Below are 20,541 nucleotides of genomic sequence, written 5' to 3'. Positions count from 1 at the left end.
ACAGGCGTGAGCCACAGCGCCTGGCCAAAACTTAATAATTTTACATTACTGCTAAGGAATTATCACAAACTTCCATTATATTATTTAACAATTGTTTTTTATAATCACAGTACAACTGACTATCAAGAGTTGGTTTCTAAAACCACAATTTACACTTTCCCACAGAGCCAAAGTATACTAATTTATATTAATCATTCCAAATATTCCCTACAAACTTCATTCTTATTTGCTTACCATAGGAAAACACTGTTTTACTATGCATCTTTTAAAATAATTTCTGAAATAATAGCTTTTTATTTTGAAAATCTTTGTCTAGCATTGCATATTTTAATGTAGATTAAAATTGGACTGAATTAGACTGTCTACCCAAAGCTGCATTAAAGAGAGCACTCTCTTTCATTAATGAATTAAATAAATAAATACATTATAAGGCTAAATCGCTTTTGAAATCTTTTAAGTTGAATAATTGGGTAGAAAAAGTATATATATATTTGGATGTATATAAGTTATTAAATGAAGTGTTATATAATTACAAAAATTAGTGGTACTATCTGACTAAAACACAAAACTAAAAGTGACTTCAGAGCAGGAATGGAAAATGTCAGGACATACTAGAAAATTTAGATGTATTAATAGAAAAGTTGTTCCCATATTTACTCCCAGGAAGTTTCTGAGGCATAGCTCCTAACCAAGTGAGTGGATGTTTTAACTCAAATAGAAGCTCTAAAGTCCCTACTTGTATTGTTACATATTTGCTTTCATTATCTTCATGCTTTTCTTGAAATGAATCTGTACATTCAACATACAAATAAAAAGCATCTATGTTTGTAAAAAATGTATTTCATCACCTATTGGATATACCTATTTCATTTTAAGAGAATTAAGAGAAAGTTTAAAGACTAGGAGAGTTTAAAAATATATTAAGTTTATATGATTTTTTAATGCAAAAAAGAGATTCTTCCCCTCAAAAGATGGAATAAAAATCCCTGCAAAATGCACTACTCCATACTCTCCATTAAGTGCTGACTACATTGTAGAAACAAAATCTCTCGTAGAGAACTAGTTGTGAGAAATAATGACTATCCCTAAAGATATTATACTCTCAATTTTTACAACTTAAGTCAATATTTAATTGTTCCTAATATAAAGATTTAGCTTTGGGAGAAAATGAGCCTTTTGAAATTTTAACCTAGGTCAATCTAGTTGATTGGCATTAAGGACATAAGGGCTCATATACTTGTCTATGCTTCTGTCTCTTGCAGGTTGAAACACCATTTCAGTCTGTTCCCATACTTAAGCAGTTTCAGGTCTCTGGACAGAAATTAACAATGTGAACAAGTTGGGTGATGAAGCACAGATAAAGTCCTTAAAATACATCTTAAGTTTACAGTCCCTTTTCGCATTTAATTTGTATAAGCAGCACCAAAACTGGAGCCAAGGTTTCAAAAGGTAATGTTAACAGCAGGAACTATAATTTAATCACACAACACTATGTAACATTCTATATTTTTGCCTGTTGATATGTAACATAGTTAAGTTTATTACAAACATTATTTCCTAAGACTTATGGTATAAGTGCTCCTTTTCAAGTATTACCACTTAATAGTGTTTAATCTACAAGGTAACATTAGGTAAATCAATGATAAATGTATATAATGCAATACACTGTGCCACTTCTTCCTACCCTGTGTTAAGGTATTATTAACAAAATCAATTAAGAAAAAAACAAGACAACTATTATAACTGAAACAAGGCTATGAACATCACAGATGCATGTCTGAGTAGATAAACAGCATTTCCCCTTAACATGAAAGTCATTTTGTCAGAGACTCCTGTATCTTTAGGCTAGCATTGTTTTAGCAGCAGCTAGTCTTCAGGACAAGATCAAAAATTTCAAGCGAAAAGACAACGAGTTACTCTGAGAAAACATCAATCCACATTACTAATAAAAGAAGCAAACTGCTGGTTTCACCTTAACATAAAATTGGGTGTGTTCCCTTTCACATGTGATTTAATTCATTTATGTGATGACAGCAAAGCTTTGGATTTCTGTGGTACATCAATGAGATGGACTAATTTGTTGAGAAAGCTCTTATTTGTTTTAATATTTAAATTGTAGCAATACAATAACTAGAAAAAGGTCAGTGCCTCCGTAGCTTTAAACCCCATCAATTTTCATTTGTTTTTCAAAATAAAGATGCAATTAAATCTATGCTTCTGCAACAATAATGCAATAAAGTATCCTTTCCTGAATAAAGGAATTGAGGTTTATCCCAGTAGAAGCTTTAAATAAGGTAGACTGTTGCCAACTATGTATCAATCCTATATGTTTGATATATAAAATTATCCGGAAAGCTTAGATTGTCTTGTAAATCTAATTCGGCTAACGCTGCATATAAGCAGCAATGGAAATGAACAGAAGTGCACTCAATATAAAACACTTTTCAAAACTACTCCAAAAAACAAATGACAAAAGTGGTTAAGAACAACTGAGCGTCTGTTGTGTGTACCAGATGTAAAAGATGGACCCCGTGGTTACTTGCACGGTTTGAATTAATGTGAAGGTAAAATTAAGACTTAGTCCACTTCCATCTCTCCAGAGGATTTAGTATGCTGTGAGCTGTCTTTTGTTGAATCTGATTTAGTTTCAGTTCCACTCTGTCCATCCATTGGGCCATTGTGTTCACTATTAGCTTTTGGTTTGTCTTCAGGAACTTCTGCTTTTGGTTTGGGCTTGTAAATGATGGGGTTACAGAAATTATCCAGTTCCTAAAGACATGAAGAAATTGATTATATTAAAACGATTACAGAACAAGTTACCATTAACTTTCTAAATTCCACATTAACTTTCTAAATTTTCACATAATTCCCCCTTTCTGAATTTGCTCAGCTAGATAGCCAACTGTTTTCTTCAAATGCCTCATGAGAGATTTACCTTGTTTGTTAGTATATGTCTGTGGCAGTCAAAAATTATTGAATCTTAAACAATTATTTTTTGTACTTAACCTTTCTAAAACTTGTTTCTTTATAATCAAATACAGTTTACTTTGGCAGGAATAATTTTTAATTCTTCCTTTAAATTACGTGTAATGCTTTGCTATGAGAATTACATCAAATAACACCTATTTCATAAACTGAAAAATTTCAACATTTATATGAAAACAATTCTAATAAATGGAATCATACAAATACATATACAAACGACATTTTTTTTTGTTTGAAAATAGCTGAGTAGCCTCTTCTGAAGGAAAAAGTGCCGTGAAAGTAAATTGGAACTTAATAATTTAAATGAAACAATGCTCTTCAATTTCCTTGCTTTTTACAAACAAATAGAAGACCACTATACAAACACTACTCAAATTTAAAAACCTTTGAAGATCAATGTCACAAAGATCGGGGTAGCGACGGAAATATAGGGATTAACATCTTAAGGGGAATGTTTTAGTTGCAAACTGCTCTTGTCACACTCCACATCTCATCTCATCTCATTAGGAGTAAAATATATATTATAGCTTATTGGCAAAACTTTGTTAGAATAAAAATATTGTTATTACTTACTTCATTATAAAAAATACCAGCTTTTGTTAAAAAAAAAGAAAAAAATCACATATCCCAAAACATACTAAATGTTATTTTAAAAATCCCCTGAAATTCCATCTCCTACAAATTAATAATATTAACCTTTTGGTGGATATCCTTCTAGATGTATGTTCAGGCATACACATACATATAAACAAATCTATGAGCACACGTATTTGTACAAATGAATACATTTAAGTTCTGTAATTTAACTTAGCAATACACTGTATACATCTTTAAACAGATATCTCTATATGTAAAATGCTATATTTAATGGCTGCATAGTGTTGTATGGATGCATCAACTTATTGATCTAGTTTCCTATTGATAGATATTTAGATTGCTTCCCTTTTTTTTTTTTTTTTTTAAATAGACAAGGTCTTGCTGTGTCGCCCAGCTAGAGTGCAGTGGCATGACTGTAGCTCACTACTGCCTCAAATTCCTGGGCTCAAGGGAGCCTCCTGCCTCAGCCTCCTGAGTAGCTGGGACTACAGATATGCACTACCATGCCCAGCTAATTTTTGTATTTTTTGTAGAGATGGGGTTTCACCATGTTGTTTATGCTGGTCTCGAACTCCTGGGTTCAAGCAGTCCGCCTGTCTCAACCCCCACAAAGTGCTGGGATTACAGACGTGAGCCACCACGCCTGGCCAACATTTTCATTAGCAGTGTTTTTTAAATTGAAAAGTTTATCTCGGAATAAGATTTTACCATGGAAGTTTATACGCTTCAAACTAGGTCAAAGACAGACTTATACTGAAAAATTTTGTAATGAAGACTTAGAGGTTTCATCCAACCTATAAGTCTGAAATACTTAATCAGAAGTTGTCACATTGCTTTTATTTCATTCTGTATTACTCTTGAAGTTTAAAAACCAGCCTGGTATATGACAAATTAAATCAAGGGATACCCCATACCTAAAATCTTAAAATTTTTTAACTAAATAAAAAATTAGTCTTAAATTTCTGTTCTAAGTTCTTCTGCAAGTTGATTATTTGCCAAAGTATGACTCTCATTAAAAATTTTAATACTTGAAACCATTAAAAAGGCAATTTCATAAACTTCTTACCTTTGACTTTGCTACTATTTCTGAAACTTTTACCACAGGATCTTGAGTGAGACTTAGTTTGTTCTGTACATTCATCTTACTATTCAGCCAACTCATGGCATCACTGATACATTTTTCAACCTTTTCCATTTCAGTAGGATCCAGATGATCATATCTTTCATCCTATTTAAAAAAAAAAAGCTTGACTGCATGTTAATGATTTTTCAGCTAGCACCAGTTTATTAGTAATTTCTACTTTAAAAATTTAGACTCTTATTGACTGTTTATCTCAAATGTACTCATCTGAAGAAACCCCATACGAATAACACAGAACTGAAGAGAATGGGATAAAAGATAAGATCAGTGTGAGTTTAAAAAGGAAAGGCTCTCTGAAGAAATCAGGTTTGGGAAAGAATGACTACTAAGGAATACTCATGGAGAAAGCACTTAGCCAAGGAAGAAGTTGCAAGGAAATGGAATTTGTAAAGGAGAAATAAAGTGAACAAGGCATATAGCAAACTAGACACAAAATTATGAATATATAATAGAAAAGCATATTAAATTCTTGATTAGAAAAATGACAAAATTCTTTCTGAAAAAGAGAAACTGCAGCTGTCACATGTAATACACAACCAAGTAGTCATGGTTTAGATAAGTAGTGACAGAATCACAAAGAAATGGCAATGAACATATAGAAAGAGAATCTCCTGATGGATTACAGTTTGGACACAGAAGATAAAGGGAAAGAGAATGTAAGAACACTCCAAAGTCAAAGAAGTGGGAGGATGGTGATGCCATTTTTAAAACCATAAAGCTATATATATGAAGAAGAAAAAACCCAAACAAACAAATGGAAAACCCATAAAGCTTCCTCGGATACCCAAATCTTCCTTCTGCTTTTATTACAAATTATGCATCAATCATCTGACTCAGTTTCTAGGTCGCCACATTTTCTTGAATTTCTTCCTATGTCATGGATCACTTTTTAAGTTTCTTTTGCCAGTTCATCTTCATTCATCTCTCTACCCACATGCTTTAAAAAAAAAAAAATCTCTAGCCTGAACCTCTTCCCTTAACTCTCAACTCTATATCCAACTTTGACTTTCTATTTGTAAAGTTTGAAATGCTTATGTTTCAAACACCTGATTATGTCCCCACCTACTCTTCCCAGTTTTCCTCATCTCAGCAAATGGAAACTTCATTCTTTCGGGTCAAAATCCTTGGAGTAATTTTCAGCTTCTTTGTGATAGATTTACATCAAATCTATCAGGAAATCTTAAAAGCGTCTACCTTCAAAATAAATGCAAAAATCTAACCAATTCTTGGCTCCCCAACCCTACCATCTGGGTTCAAGCCTCCATCATTTCTTGCTGTATTATTCTAATAATGTCTTATTCCATCTCTCTGCCTCCAGATCCTTAAAAAAAAAAGCCAAATGTTATTACTCCTGTGCTCAAAAACCTCCAACAGCTTCCTATCTCAGAGTAAAACCCAAACTTTTACAAGGGCCAACTAGACCCATTTATGATCTCTCAACTGCTACACTTACCCCTATTTTCAACCACAGTGACCTTGCTGTTCCTCTAACATGTTCTCCCCTTGGTGTTTTGCAACTGCTGTTCTTTGTCTAGAGCATTTCTCTTCCAGTTATCACACATCTTTGAGTTTTCACTTCTTCATTTCTCTCCTAACATGTATATCACCTTATTAGTACACCTTTCTGACAAACCTCTTCCAACCCTGGCAGTCCTTTTTCTGCAGCTTTTTATTACTATCTGACATAACTTACAGTAATTTATTGTCCACCTTTCACTATTGAAGCATATTAAAAACAAGTTCAATGTTTTGTTTGACAATATAGTTCAGTCATCTAGAAAATAGCCTAGCACATAATAAAAACTCAAATGTTCGAGCAAAAGTGAAGTCTTGCCTTGTTTGGGATAGTATCTTAAATGTGCATATTGAAGAAGACAGCTAAAGCCTGGGGAGCACTGTGACACTAGTAATTATACCAGATTTAAAATATTCTTGGTGTTTTCATTGGGTTGTTTCTTCCTTCTTACTTTTTCATTATCCTTACAACATTCTATCTGTGCCTATAAGAACAATTTGAACACTGATATTAGCAGGCATATTTACAATCAATATCTGAATTTTTCCTTTAGGTTTTCTGGACTGCAGTTTTTGTTTCACAAAACTAAAAAATCTCTTATTTCTAAAATAAGTAACTCTTCTCAATTTTGTGTAGTGGAAAGCAGTATAGTTGCTGGGAATTTGTATATTGATGTCAGACTGGTTAGGTTTGAATGTTGATTCCATCATTAACTACTTGGGTAAACCTCAATAAGTTGCTTAAGTATTTCCATTTTCTTAATTGTAAAATAAAGATAATAGCATTAACTTTGTATAGGATATATGCTGGTGAGATAATCCACATAAAGTACTTAAAATTCATGACGTGCACAATAAATGTAAGCTATTTTGACATGCTTGAATATTTCTGGTGCTGGTCTCTTCTACTAATGCACGTTTAACATCAATGACAAAAACTAGGGATTACAGAGAATATTTACTTAGAGTAGGGATTAAAAAACTTGTCCCATCGGCTAAATCCAGCCACTGCTTATGATTTTTTAAATAAAGTTTTTGGGAACACAGCCATGTCCATTAGTTTGCATATTGTCTATGGTACTTTTGTGCTACAGTGGCAGATAAGAATAGCTGTACAGACAGTAAAAACTACAAAGCCTAAAATATTGTTTGTCTTAAAAAAAGTCTGATAACTACTGATTTAGAGGAAACAAAACAATAAGCTTAATTTTCTCAAATTTTATGGTTATATCTAAATGGAAGTATCATCTGTATAACTACATATTTGACAGTAGAAAGATTAAGGTTATATAGATTTGAATATGTACATAAAAGAAGAAAGCGTACAGGAGATTATGGATGACTAATGGACTGGAGGACAAAAAGCAACTAAAAGAAAAATAAGCCAAGAAACAAAATAAAGGCTAGCAGAGTCCAGTCTCAAAGAGGCCCATAATTAAAAAAAAGTCAAAGAGGTCCTCTTTTTCACTATATGAAAAACATAAAAATGAAATCTCTAAGAAGAAAACAATGGATTTGGTCACTGGGTTATTTTATAATGTAGTTTCAGGAAATTCTAAAAGATGAAAGCTACATACCTTTACTGTATTTCAAATGTATCAGAATCCTTAAGTGAAATTCTCCAATAAAAAAAAAAGTTTTAAGTTTGGTACACAAAGTCTCTGGAATTTGATAGATACAACTGCTATAGCTTTGTAGCTGAGAACTTTTAGATTTGCCCCATTCTATGTACCATGCACATGCCATCGTCACCAATTGGCTTTATGAATTCAATACCTTGTTTCTATAAGCTTCTATCACTTTCATGACAAGTTGGATCTTTTTTCCCAAGTCATTTAAGGCTTTTGGTCTCTCTTCATGCTCCATGTACTTCATTTGAATAGGCTGGCCGTATTTCTGTTAACATAAGAAATTTTTAAAGAAGAAAAATTTTTGAGTTTTAACAGAAAACTTTTATAGGGCCCTTATAGGATGATAAATAGGAAGAAAAAATGGACAGATAAAAATATATCCCCTCTTATTTTCCTGTATGGAAGCAAGTTACAGTAGCTACTTCCTCAATCCTACACAAGGATGCCTTCCACACACCTTATCTTTTTCTCACTCATTAAGATTACTTCTTAGCTTCTCAAATCCGATGTCTCAATCAAAACTTTAATTCCTTAAAAGCTGAGTGTTAAAACTTTATAGAACTATTAAAATAAGAAAACTGTAAAAACTATACTGCATGCAGAATTTGTAGATTTGAAACTTGGTATCAAATACTCAAAGTCATAATATAACCCTCTATGTACAACATAATTACTGGGACTGATAATTATTATCAACTAAATATTATTTATACATTTAATCAGTAAAATGTGTACTGTAGTATATGTAGGTTTTTCCCCTACATGTCTTGGATTAAGGAGTTTCTAAATGTTAAAACAGACTCTGTAGTTTTGGGAAGGGGAGCACATTAGAAGGATAAAATATTTTCTTTTAAATTCTTTATATACTTAAATAAAAATCAGCTTATTTTAGAACAGTTTTAGATTTACAGAAAAGTTAAAAGGCAATTATACAGAGAGCAAGCACCAGACGCTTCTCTATGCTTTTCTCTAATGTTAGCATCTTAGGGTACATTTGTCAAAACTAAGAAACTACCACTGGAGCATTACTATTAACTGGACTACAGTCTTTATTCAGAGTTCATTATCATCTGTTCCAGGATACCATTACTACATTTGGTCTATTCACGTCATACTTTTTATAGTTTAAATGTTTTTGAAAGGGAAGCAAGTACTGCATTTTTTTTTTTCATTGGGACAGGGTCTTGCTCTGTCACCTAGGCTGGAGTGCAATGGCGACAGCTTACTGCAGCCTCAAACTCCTGGGCTCAAGTGATCCTTCTGCCTCAGCCTCCCAACCTGGAACTACAGGCACATACCACTGTGCCTGGCTAATTTATTTTTTTGTAGAGATGGGGTCTTGCTTTGTTGCTCAAGGCTGGTCTTGAACTCCTGGCTTCAAGTGATTCTCCTGCCTTGGCCACTCAAAGTGCCAACATTACAGGTGTGATTCACTGCTCCTAGCCACCATTTTAAATTTTTAAATGCCATCTCAAAAACAGAAAAAGTAAAACTTGTGAAAACTTCTGTAACATTCATTTCTATGGCTACTTACATATTTGAAGCAGAAGAATCCATAATAGGAACTGCTGGGATTTCCAGTTATTTCTACTGGCCTCAGCTGCTTGGCTTGTGTTTCTTTTTTCTTTTCTTTTCTTTTTTTTTTTGAGACGGAGTTTTGCTCTTGTTGCCCAAGCTGGAGTGCAATGACGCAATCTCAACTCACTGCAACCTCCACCTCCTGGGTTCAAGCGATTCTCCTGCCTCAGTCTCCTGAGTAGCTGGGATTACAGGTGCGTGCCACCATGCCCGGCTAATTTTTTGTAATTTTAGTAGAAATGGGATTTCACCATGTTAGCCAGGCTGGTCTGGAACTCCTGACCTCCGGTGATACACCTGCCTCGGACACTTTGGGCCACTGGGATTACAGGTATGAGCTACTGCACCTGGCTGGCTTGTGTTTCTTTTAGGGAGACAGGGATTAAAAACTACCAAGAAGACATGGTAAAGCCTAGTTTTGCTGTCATAAACTTAGGTTTTCTAATTATTTCCTTTGGAAGTATTTGTTGGCATGAAGGTAATTTTTTGCACAGTATTAACTTCTTTTACTTTTAAGTTGAGTAACTTCTTTTGCACACCTTCCCCCACCTCATGCCTGTCCCAAGTTGTAAAGGGCCATCTTTCCCCATATTCTAAAAATCCTTGTTAATGTCATCATTTAGCATCTATATAATCCCTTGCTACTCAAAGAATAGTTCAGGGACCAGCAGCATCAGCATCACTTGGAAGTTTGTTAAAAGTGGGCCCACCTTGTATCTACTGAATCAAAATTTCCATTTCAATAAGCACCCAGGTAATTCATATGCACATTAAAGAACTGCTATGATCCATACTAAGAAGGAATGACTGAAAATTTCCTTCATCCTTCCAATATAAACGTGTTTTTCTTTTTGAGATGGAGTCTCATTCTGTCGCCCAGGCTGGAGTGCAGTGGCGCAATCTCAGCTCACTGCAAGCTCCACCTCCTGGGTTCACGCCATTCTCCTGCCTCAGCCTCCAGAGTAGCTGGGACTACAGGTGCCCGCCACCACGCTCAGCTAATTTTTTGTATTTTTTTTTAGTAGAGACAGGGTTTCACCATGTTAGCCAGGATGGTCTCAATCTCCTGACTTTGTGATCCGCCCGCCTCGGCCTCCCAAAGTGCCGGGATTACAGGCGTGAGCCACTGCACCCAGCCCAATATAAACTTTTAATCTTTTAAGGTACTTTTTCCAGATTTGGTAGCAAGTATGGAAGGTCTTTCCCTAAAATAACACCACTGACCTAAAAAAGGAGATTTTGTGGCCAAGTCTCTTGATTTGTGAAAGGACGTTAAAATTCAAGAGCAGTGACACTGAAAATACAACAGACCAGTGTGGTATTACTCCCTAACATCAGACAGTTAACAGTCAGAGGAGCAGGAGAAGAGGGTGACTCCTTTAATGGTCAAGATGATATACTTATCACTTCTTAAAGACATGCCAGTAATATATAGCTTGTGCAAAAGTAACACTCTGATCATCTATAAACATTTATATTTCAACATTATGACTATACAATATCTGATTTCAATTATATAGCATTGCTGGCTTCTCAAAATGCTTTTAAAATTAGAACATTTCCTCTTATACATTTCTGATTTAGTAATTTTTCACATACTTACTAAAAACATACAGATCTAGCAATCTCACTACTGTGTATCTATCCAAAGAAAATAAAATCACTATGCCAAAGAGATATCTACACTCCATGTTCACTGCAGCATTATTCACAATAGCCAAAATAGAGACTCAATCTAAGTGTCCATCAGTGAAATGATGGATAAAGAAAACGTGGTATGCATATACAACGGAATACTATTCAGCCTTAAAAAGAAGTAAATCCTGTCATTTGAGACAACTTAGATGAACCTGGAGGACATTATGCTAAGTGAAATAAGCCAGGCACAAAAAGACAAATACTGCATGATCTCAAAGGTTGAATCTAAAAAAGGTAAGCTCTTAGAAGCAGATAGTAGAATTGGTGGTTATCGGGATGGTATGATGGAGAGCTACTGGTCAAAGGACACAACATTTGAATTAGACAAGAGGAGTAAGTCCAAGAGATCTATTGTACATCATGGTAACCACAGTTACCACACATACTTAACAATATACTGTATATTTGAAAATTGGTTGAGAGAGTAGATTTTAAGTGTTCTCCCCCCCAAAGAAAGAAATGTATGTGAGGTAATGCATTTGTTAAATAGTTTGACTTAGCCATTCCACAATGTGTGCATAATCAAAACATGTCGTACACCACAAATATATACAATTTTCCTCTCAATTAAAAAATTAAAAATTAATAGAACATAAACTGTGCTCTTACACCCTAATTTTTAGAAAAAGTTACTGATTTATACTAACATGGACTTTAAAAAAATGTACCTTTAGTTCTTGAAGCTTATCCACATAAACTTGTTTAGGTTGGTCCTCTCCGTCTTCATAAAGCCAATTTTCTGTGTCTTCCAATACTGCAGACAGTTTACTCAAGTCCTAGTAATATATTTGAGAGACACTAATTAAAAATACTTTCCTTAGAAATAAAAGTCATCATTGGGCTCAGTGCAGTGCAGTGCCTCATGCCTGTAATCCCAACACTTTGAAAGGCCAAGGTGGGAGGATCGCTTGAGCCCAGAATTAAGAGACCAGCCTGGGCAATATGGCAAAATCATATTTCTACAACAAATTAAAAAATTAGCCAGGCATGATGGCATGTGCCTGTATTCCCATCTACTTATGAGGGTGAGGTGAGAGGACTGCTTGAGCCCGGGAAGCAGAAGTTGCAGTGAGCTGAAATCGTGCCACTGCACTCCAGCCTGGGCGACAGAGCTAGATGCTGTCTCAAATAAATAAATAAATAAAAAATTAAAAATCATGGAAGGACAGAATGTTTTTCAAGTATAAAATATTAAATTTCAAAATTTTCTAACTTCTTATTCAAAAATATGTTTTTCACCATACTTCTGCAACTTGTAAAAATAACTAAGAACCTTCCCCATATGGGCCCAAGATTGGCAACAATAACAACATTTGGTACATTTATTTATGTAATTTGTACTAGCATTCTCGAGTAAACCTTTAAACAGTCCTCACAAAAAATTAACAGAATTTAGACTTACTTCTGGAGTGATGAATTTTTCATAGACAGTGCCCAGCCTGTCTCTAAAATCATATACATATTCTTCAACGGCATTCTTAGCATCATTTCTTTCTTTCTCTAACTTATCTTGCATGATCATCTTCCCCTATTCAAAAAGCTTCAGATTAGTTGCCATAAGAATATGCATTAGGGAAATAGAAATCAAAACCACAAGATACCACTTCACACTCACTAGGATGATTACAATAAAAAAAATAAGTATTCATGAGGATGTGGAGAAAGTGAAACCCTTGTACATTGCTGAGAGGAATGTAAAATGCTGCAGCCACCATGGAAAACGTTTTGGCTGTCCCTCAAAATGCTAAGCACAGAATTTCAATTTCACTCCTAGATACACCCACAAAAAATTGAAAGCAGAGACTTGAACAGATATTTGTATGTCAGTGTTCACTGCAGCATTATTCACAATAGCCAAAAAGTAGAAACAACCCAAATGTGCACTAAAAGATGAACAAATAAAAAAAGTATATAAACACAATGTAGTATTTTACTTCATTTTAAGAAGAAATGAAGTTATGATACGTGCTGAAACAAGGAATCTTGAAGTCATTATGCCAAGTAAAATAAGCCAGACACAAAAGGACAAGCATTGTATAATCCCACTTAACATGATTCTTATCTATTGATAACTAGGCAGTTCGCAAAGACAGAAAGTAGGGAACTGGGAGAAGGGAGGAAAATAAGTTATTATAGAGTTAACATTTGGGGTGATGGAATTGTTTTGAAAAGAGACAGTGGTGATGGATGCACAGTATGGTGAATGTAATTAAAGCCATTGAATTATACACTTAAAAATGGTTATAATAGCAAATTTCATGTAAAAAAATTAACGTAGTATACCAAAAACCACTGGATACTTTAAATGGGTTAATTATGATATGTAAATTTATCTCAATAAAGCTGTTAAAAAACAAAAGAAAACATAGCCTATGTCATTCTACATACTCAGATTAAAATCCTAGGTTCCCTATTTACTATCTTGAGATAGCAGGAAAATCATCTAAACATAAGTTTTCTTATCCTAAACAGAGAGCATAATTCCATCTAACTCATAGGGCTGCTAATAAGGTTGAGATAATTCATGTAAAATATTTAGTTCCATGTTTGACACATAACTGGTAATGAATAAAAGCCTTGCGGGGGTGGATATGGTATAGTGGTTGTGATACTGAGCTTTGGAGAACAATCACCTGGATCCAAATCCAAAGGGTATTCTCTGATCCTGGGTAATTTAGTCTACTTGTGTCTCAGTTTCCTCACCTGTAAAATGTAGTTCTCTAACAGAACCTACACTTCATAGGTTTGAGGGTAAAAATAAAAAGTATTTATAGATGTTAGTTTATGATGAACAAAAGCAAAGAAATAACCTGAAGATTATAATACTTGAGCAAAATTTTCACTTTAATAAAAACACATGTAAACGTAAGAATCCCTTTATAAATTACAATGCATTCACATTTGTGAAGTGAAAATAATGAGACATTCAAAAGTTAAGAAAATCTCATTTTATATACAAAATTTGCCAAAACTGTGCTTCCCTACAATTCATTCCTTTGGGAAAATTTTTCTCAAGACACACAAATTCCAAATTATTCAGGATCTCCAGGAATGCTTGCTTCACATAAAATGCAGCCTTTAACAATTATTAATGAATAGATGATATAGGTAGGTACTGCAAAAGCAAGCATTGTAAAGTCAGAAGACTGACCTTTTAATGCCAGCTGAGCTTGTAAAAATTAGGAACTACCACTTAAATGTAAACTTATAAAATATAAATTACTTCTTAAACAGATACTGGTAAAGAAACAAAACTCGTTTCCTCTAGAGACTGTAACTTAAACATGTAAATAGAAAAGAACATGTAAGAAAATGTCAAGAATGACAAAGATTTTTAAAAAAAATTTTTAATGGATGTCAGAAAACATTTTGAACAGAGATATAATCTTTAAGGACAACACAGGAGAAGAGGGGAGCAGCTAATATTTCCCCATATGTGGTCTGCTGGGTGTCATTGTTAAAGACAGAATAAAAGGAAGAATCAATTTCAGAAAAGTCTTTCTCTATAGAGGAGGCAATGTATGTTTTTCACACAACTAAGATGACAGCTACACAGTACATATGGCATTAAAACAGCTCAGTATTTTGTAAAAAATAGTTTAGTAATCTACTTAATATAATTCCTTAGGAGTTATAAACTAGTGCCCCAAATTTTGGAGATAATCATTGACTTCTACAAAATTTCAGAATAAACTACCACCTATTTCAGCATCAACTCAGATTTACATACCTCATTTTCAATGTAGCTGTTGAGAAGATCTTGGCCCAGTTGTCTACATAGGCTACTCTGGATCGGTAGATCAATACTTTTGACTTTTCCTTTTTTAAGTGTCTGATTTAATCGGTCTTGTTTGTCTGAGACAGCTGACTGCAAATCCGAAAGAGAAGTATAAATTTCTAAAATTAGCTTAAAAATAGATTTAAGAGGTAAAACAGAAAGTAAAATCAAAACGATTATGATCTATTTATTTTAAAGTACTACCTTAAGACTGATGTTATTTTGTAGTCTGTGTATGTTAAATCCTAGTTTCTATATTAAAAATATTGGGTTGGAAATGAAAAGCAAAACTAAGACGAGTAGCTACTTCTCACCCATTACAGTGGCTACAATTAAAAAATATAAAATAATAAGTGTTAGTTGAGGATGTGGGGAAACTGCAACCCCTCATACATTGTTTGCAGGATTGTAAAATGTTGCAGCCATTCTGGAACATTGGGAATGTTCCAGAATGTTGGTAAGTTGGGAAGTTCTTCAGAATGTTCAAGATGACAATCTTAACAAAACAATGTTAACAAAAATGTTAAACAATTATGACCCAGCAATTCCATTCCTAGGTATATGCCCAAGAAAAATGAAAATACACACCCCCACAAAACTTATACATGATTGTTCATAACAGCATTATTCATAAGAGTAAAAAAGTGAAAATAACCCAAATGTCTATCAACTGATAGATGGATAAATAAAATGTGGTATGTATTCATACAATGCCGTATTATTCGGCCATAAAAAGGAATACTGATATATTCTACAACCTGGATGAACCTTGAAAACATTATGTTTGGTGAAAGCCAGTCACAAATAAGTACACACTGTATAACTGTACGTATATGAAATGTTCACAATAGGCAAATCTATTGCCTGTTCCCTGTGGCTGGCAGGGAGAGGGCTGAAGGGAAATGGGAAGTCACCGCTAATAGATAACAAGGCTTCTCTTTGGGATGATGAAAATATTCTAAAATTGTGATGATGGTTGCACAACTGAATATACTAAAAACTGTACAACTAATTGGATGATTTGAATGATATATAAACTATATCTCAATAAAGCTGTTCAACAATTAAAATTTTGAAAAAGTCAGAAAAAAAGTTTCCAGGTTTTAAATAACTTTAGAATCTACGATTTAAAACTAAATCTTTACAATCTCTGAGAAATGAATCTATTTGGCTAACCTGCATAGATTAAATTCTATGCAGGTTAGAAAAATCTGTTGAAGATGATAGCTTTAAGAGTTATAACCACATTCATCTGGGTGACTGGGGCAGGGCCTCTCCCTTCTGTCTTATTGGCAATCACTATCTTAGAAAAATAATTACTCTCAATAAATCATTTATCCTTTAACATTTTATTTTTGAAAGTATTAATTTTTACACATAGAAAAATATTTTATGATATGCAACAAAATAATTAGAGTGGTTAATTCTGAGATATAGAGTACAGCTAATATGTTTTCCTCATATAGCTTGTTCCATCTCATATTTTTCTGAAATGATTTTTTTCACTTAAAGTTAAAATTTTAACTTATGTATTCATACTTTAGAAATACAATGCAGTTATTGGTGAAACATGAGAAATAATGAATTAAGGAAATAAGGTAAAGAATTCAGGCAATTTTATTGTTGGGTTCTTTGATAAAATTTCTTTTTTTTTTTTTAACTTTTAAGTTCAAGGGCACATGTGCAGGTTATATAGGTACACTCATGTCACAGGGGTCTGTTGTACAGATTATTTCATCACCCAGGTATTAAGCCTAGTACCCATTAAGGGGAGGGATCATCTCCCTCCCTCCTCCACCCTCCACCCTCCAGTAAGCGTCAATGTTTGTTGTTCCCCTCTATGTGTCCGTGTGTTCTCATGAGATGAAAAAAAAAGTTAATGAAAAATGTATCTTTTTTCCTACCAAAAAAGGTAATTTTGCTGATGTTGTTAGGGTTCCTTTTTAAAAAACACAACTCTTAATAAATCATTAAAGTATATTTATTCTGGCTATCAGCTTTCTATATTCTCTCACAATTCTAAGATCAAAAATATCAAGTGCGTTAAAAGAAAGCATTAAATACAATAATTCAAAATATCAATTTCAAAAAGACATAACTACAGAAAAAGTAAACCAAACCTTTGTTTTGGCTTCTGTATGATCAATTTCCTCTTCTGGAGTGTGTTCAGCATGACATTTTTGATGCCCTTCTTCTTCTTGATCAACCTGCATTTTATCCTAGAAAGAAAATACATAATTGATAATATACGCAGTGTCTTTTTTTCGTTTTAAAAATGTAAACTGCATCTTAAGAGTTCAAGCCTGTTTTGAAATGTAAAATGTAGAAACAAGTAGAAGCTCATTTTTCAAATGAGAATTGCTACAAATAAACAGATTAACAGGGAAGTAAAGTGAAAAGATCTATTTGATGCTATGGGATAAATCTTGTTTATCTATGGCTAAGTAATTGCAAAATACGTGGAAAATTGTTCTCAAGCCAAATTTACAAATCAAGATTCACAAAAGCTTACAAAAAAAGAGAACATTCAAGGGTGGGGGGCTAGGGGAGGGATAGCATTACGAGAAATACCTAATGTAGATGATGGGTTGATGGGTGCAACAAACCACCATGGCACATGTATACCTATGTAACAAACTTGCATGTTCTGCACATATATCCCAGAACTTAAAGTATAATAAAAATAAATAAAATAGAGAACATTCAACTTGATATGAAAAATGTTTATAAATAACACAAGAAAATAAAATGAAAAAGATACAAAATCTATGAATTACACAAATACAATACTATATCTTTAAATTGTAAAATGTAAAATAATTAGAAATATGCACTTTGAGTTTTGATATAAATTAATCAAAATTAATCAAATTAATCAAAACTCAAAGTGGGTGTTTCTAAATTATTAAAAGGTACACTTTTAAGATTTTTTTATGTCTAAAAACCAAACTTTCTACCAATAAAATCTCCAAAATGAACTCTCCACTTGGCAAATAATCCCATATATATAATAGATTTTTTTGGTCACCTTCTTAATCCTATCTGTCACCATCCTCCTGAAGAAAGCTTGAAATGTAGGAATCAGCATAAGTTAGGTCTTCAACTACATCTAGAATTAAGCAAATCTGTAATACCCAGAAAGCTATCTTGAATAAAAGCTTATTTCTGCCAAAGAGGAGCTAATTTTTTTTTTTTGTAGTTAAAAGATCAATTATTCTTCGGGAGGCCAAGGCAGGCAGATCACTAGGTCAGGAGTTCAAGACCAGCCTGACCAACACGGTGAAACCCCGTCTCTACTAAAAATACAAAAATTAGCCAGGCTTGGTGGTGCACGCCTGTAATCCTAGCTACTCAGGAGGCTGAGGCCGGAGAACTGCTTGAACCCGGGAGGCGGAGGTTGCAGTGAGCTGAGATTGTGCCACTGCACTCCAAACTGGATGACAGAGCAAGACTCTGTCTCAAATTTAAAAAAAATCAATTATTTTTGATATTTCAACTCCCCTGCCCTACCTTACAACCTCCCCAACCCTGTTGATAGGTAAGATAGGTGAAAAAAGTGATAAAGTGTTGAGTTATTAACTCTAATTTTTGTATTACTCAGAAAAAAATGCTAAATGGTCACAATGCCTTATCACTTAGAATTTTTATATTTATTGAAAGAGCTCTTCTATTGTTTATATATTTATATCTTTCACAGAGAAAAGGAAAATAAACCAGATTAAGTAGTTATTTCTAAAATTTCTTCACATTCAGAATCCAACTCTTCTGAATCACTTAATCCAGTTGTTAATGTATATTTCTATACAATATCACTCTGTGTGTCATCAGGAGTATAAATGACCCAGCATTTGTTTAAAAGTTGCTCTAATATAGCCTCTAGTGTTTTCTTACAAGCCACTAACACCTATTCTACAAGACTTATGACTGTATCTTTATCACAACCTGTTTTCAACCAACCAGGACTCGTATTCCTTCCTTGAATGCTCCTTAAATGGTTTGTTCACTAAAATGTCAAGAGGTTGCCAACTATCTAGTCATGCCACTAGGAATTACAACCGAGTTCACAGATGCACAGGTGATGAGAAGTATCTCATGACTATTGCCATGATCAACAGCAAATATAAGATGTTATCATTTGCAAGACTAAGATATATTTAAAAGCAGAAAATTACACATCTTAAAATGGATATGAAGTGGTAATAAACTGTTAATTCTTTAAAATGATTTTAAGATGTTTATAGAAATATTATCAATAGTGGGATAATTAATGGAAGTGCCTCTAGACTCTGACTTCCCTGATAGATTTTAAACTCCATGGGAGTTGAAACCATCTTTCTGTTTGCTGCTATGACCAAGCACACATTTTAGGTACTCATAGCTATTTGCTAAATAAACATAAAGCACTTAAGAAAGAAATCTAGATACTACCATGAACTTTAAGGTTTTACCCGATTTGTCGCTTGATTTACCCTCTCAATTTCATTTTTTTTCCTGCTATTCCCCCATTCTCCACACCTATATCCTATACACCAACCACTCTTCTATTTGTTACAACAACGAAAAAGAAGGCCTTCCTGTCTCAGTGCCTATTTGTTATTCACTCTGCCTGGACAACTACCTATCTACTCCTTACCCTTAAGCTGCCTTTTGCATCTTTCAGACTAGCTTACCTGTTCCTTCCTAAGTGGTTTCCTCATCACTATCACATAATTCCCACTATGCATCCCCATTAACTTCCTTTATATTTATATGCTATCTTTTTGCTTCATGCCTGTCCTCTCCCACTAGACTGTAAGTTATAGATGGGTGGCAACCTTTTCAATCTTGTTTAATCACTGTATCCCTAGTGCATAGAAGAGTCCTGGCTACACATAAGCAAATATGTGGAATTAAAAAAATAAATAGAAGTAAATAAAAAGATAAAGAACCCAAATGGTCAACAATTGGGAAATAAACTGTGGTACATTAGTAAGATGAATAGCATATAGTTTCTTTGATCCCTGGGTTTTGTGATATAGTTTAAGATGTGATAATTTTTTTTTTTTTTGCAGACTATGTTTTCCAGGCTGGACTCAAACTCCGGCCCCAGCGTCCTGAGTAGCTGTAACTATAGGCACAAACCAAAGTACCCGGGGCTTGATATGGTAATTTCTTAGTAAGTACCCGGAGCCTGATGTGGTAATTTCTTAATAAGTACTCAGGGCTTGATGTGGTAATTTCTTAATATGCCCCTGTATTAAATTATACCTACAAGAGAGGTGTCAATTTTCTCACACATCATTATATTGAAGTCAGCAAGCTCTATTGTGATTTTTCTGGAAAATCAATGCTATTTTAATTTTGAATTAGAAAATAACACATACAAAATAGTCTTTCATAAACTGACCCTCATAGAAAAAAAAAAGGCTCCTGCTGATGTTCACTGGTTTATGTCTGGGCCTCTTTATCTACCTCAGAGCCAGCAATACCATCAGCTAGGATAGAGTAAAAAGAAGAACTTATTATCTTATTATTCCACCCCTTGAAATTTAAACAATTAGCTTCCAGAGTCTTTGAATTGGTTCACTTTTTTGAGGGGAAGGGGAGACTACTTTATAATGGTATTTAAGTCTTTAAAC

General features: G+C 33.8%; 1 protein-coding gene across 5 annotated transcripts in view; it reads right to left on the bottom strand.

The window, feature by feature from the left end:
* Positions 1–1,378: 1,378 nt before the first annotated feature.
* Positions 1,379–20,541, bottom strand: part of HSPA4L (heat shock protein family A (Hsp70) member 4 like) — a 52,294-nt gene continuing 33,131 nt past the window's right edge. For 4 of the 5 annotated variants that reach the window (XM_054683367.1, XM_063809837.1, XM_016952174.4 and 1 more), the window contains 7 exons: positions 17,044–17,142; positions 14,876–15,013; positions 12,548–12,673; positions 11,814–11,921; positions 8,015–8,134; positions 4,649–4,810; positions 1,379–2,769 (listed from right to left, as the gene is read on the bottom strand). In XM_054683367.1, the coding sequence (XP_054539342.1) occupies positions 2,578–2,769; positions 4,649–4,810; positions 8,015–8,134; positions 11,814–11,921; positions 12,548–12,673; positions 14,876–15,013; positions 17,044–17,142 (945 nt within the window). In that variant the 3' untranslated portion in view covers positions 1,379–2,577. Of the gene's footprint in view, positions 2,770–4,648; positions 4,811–7,815; positions 8,135–11,813; positions 11,922–12,547; positions 12,674–14,875; positions 15,014–17,043; positions 17,143–20,541 lie in introns of all 5 variants that reach the window. The other variant, XR_010156694.1, reaches the window with a different exon arrangement.

This window comes from Pan troglodytes, chromosome 3 (assembly GCF_028858775.2).
Source record: "Pan troglodytes isolate AG18354 chromosome 3, NHGRI_mPanTro3-v2.0_pri, whole genome shotgun sequence".
Taxonomy (NCBI): Eukaryota; Metazoa; Chordata; class Mammalia; order Primates; family Hominidae; genus Pan; species Pan troglodytes.
This window is presented reverse-complemented; position numbering and strand designations above follow the sequence as displayed.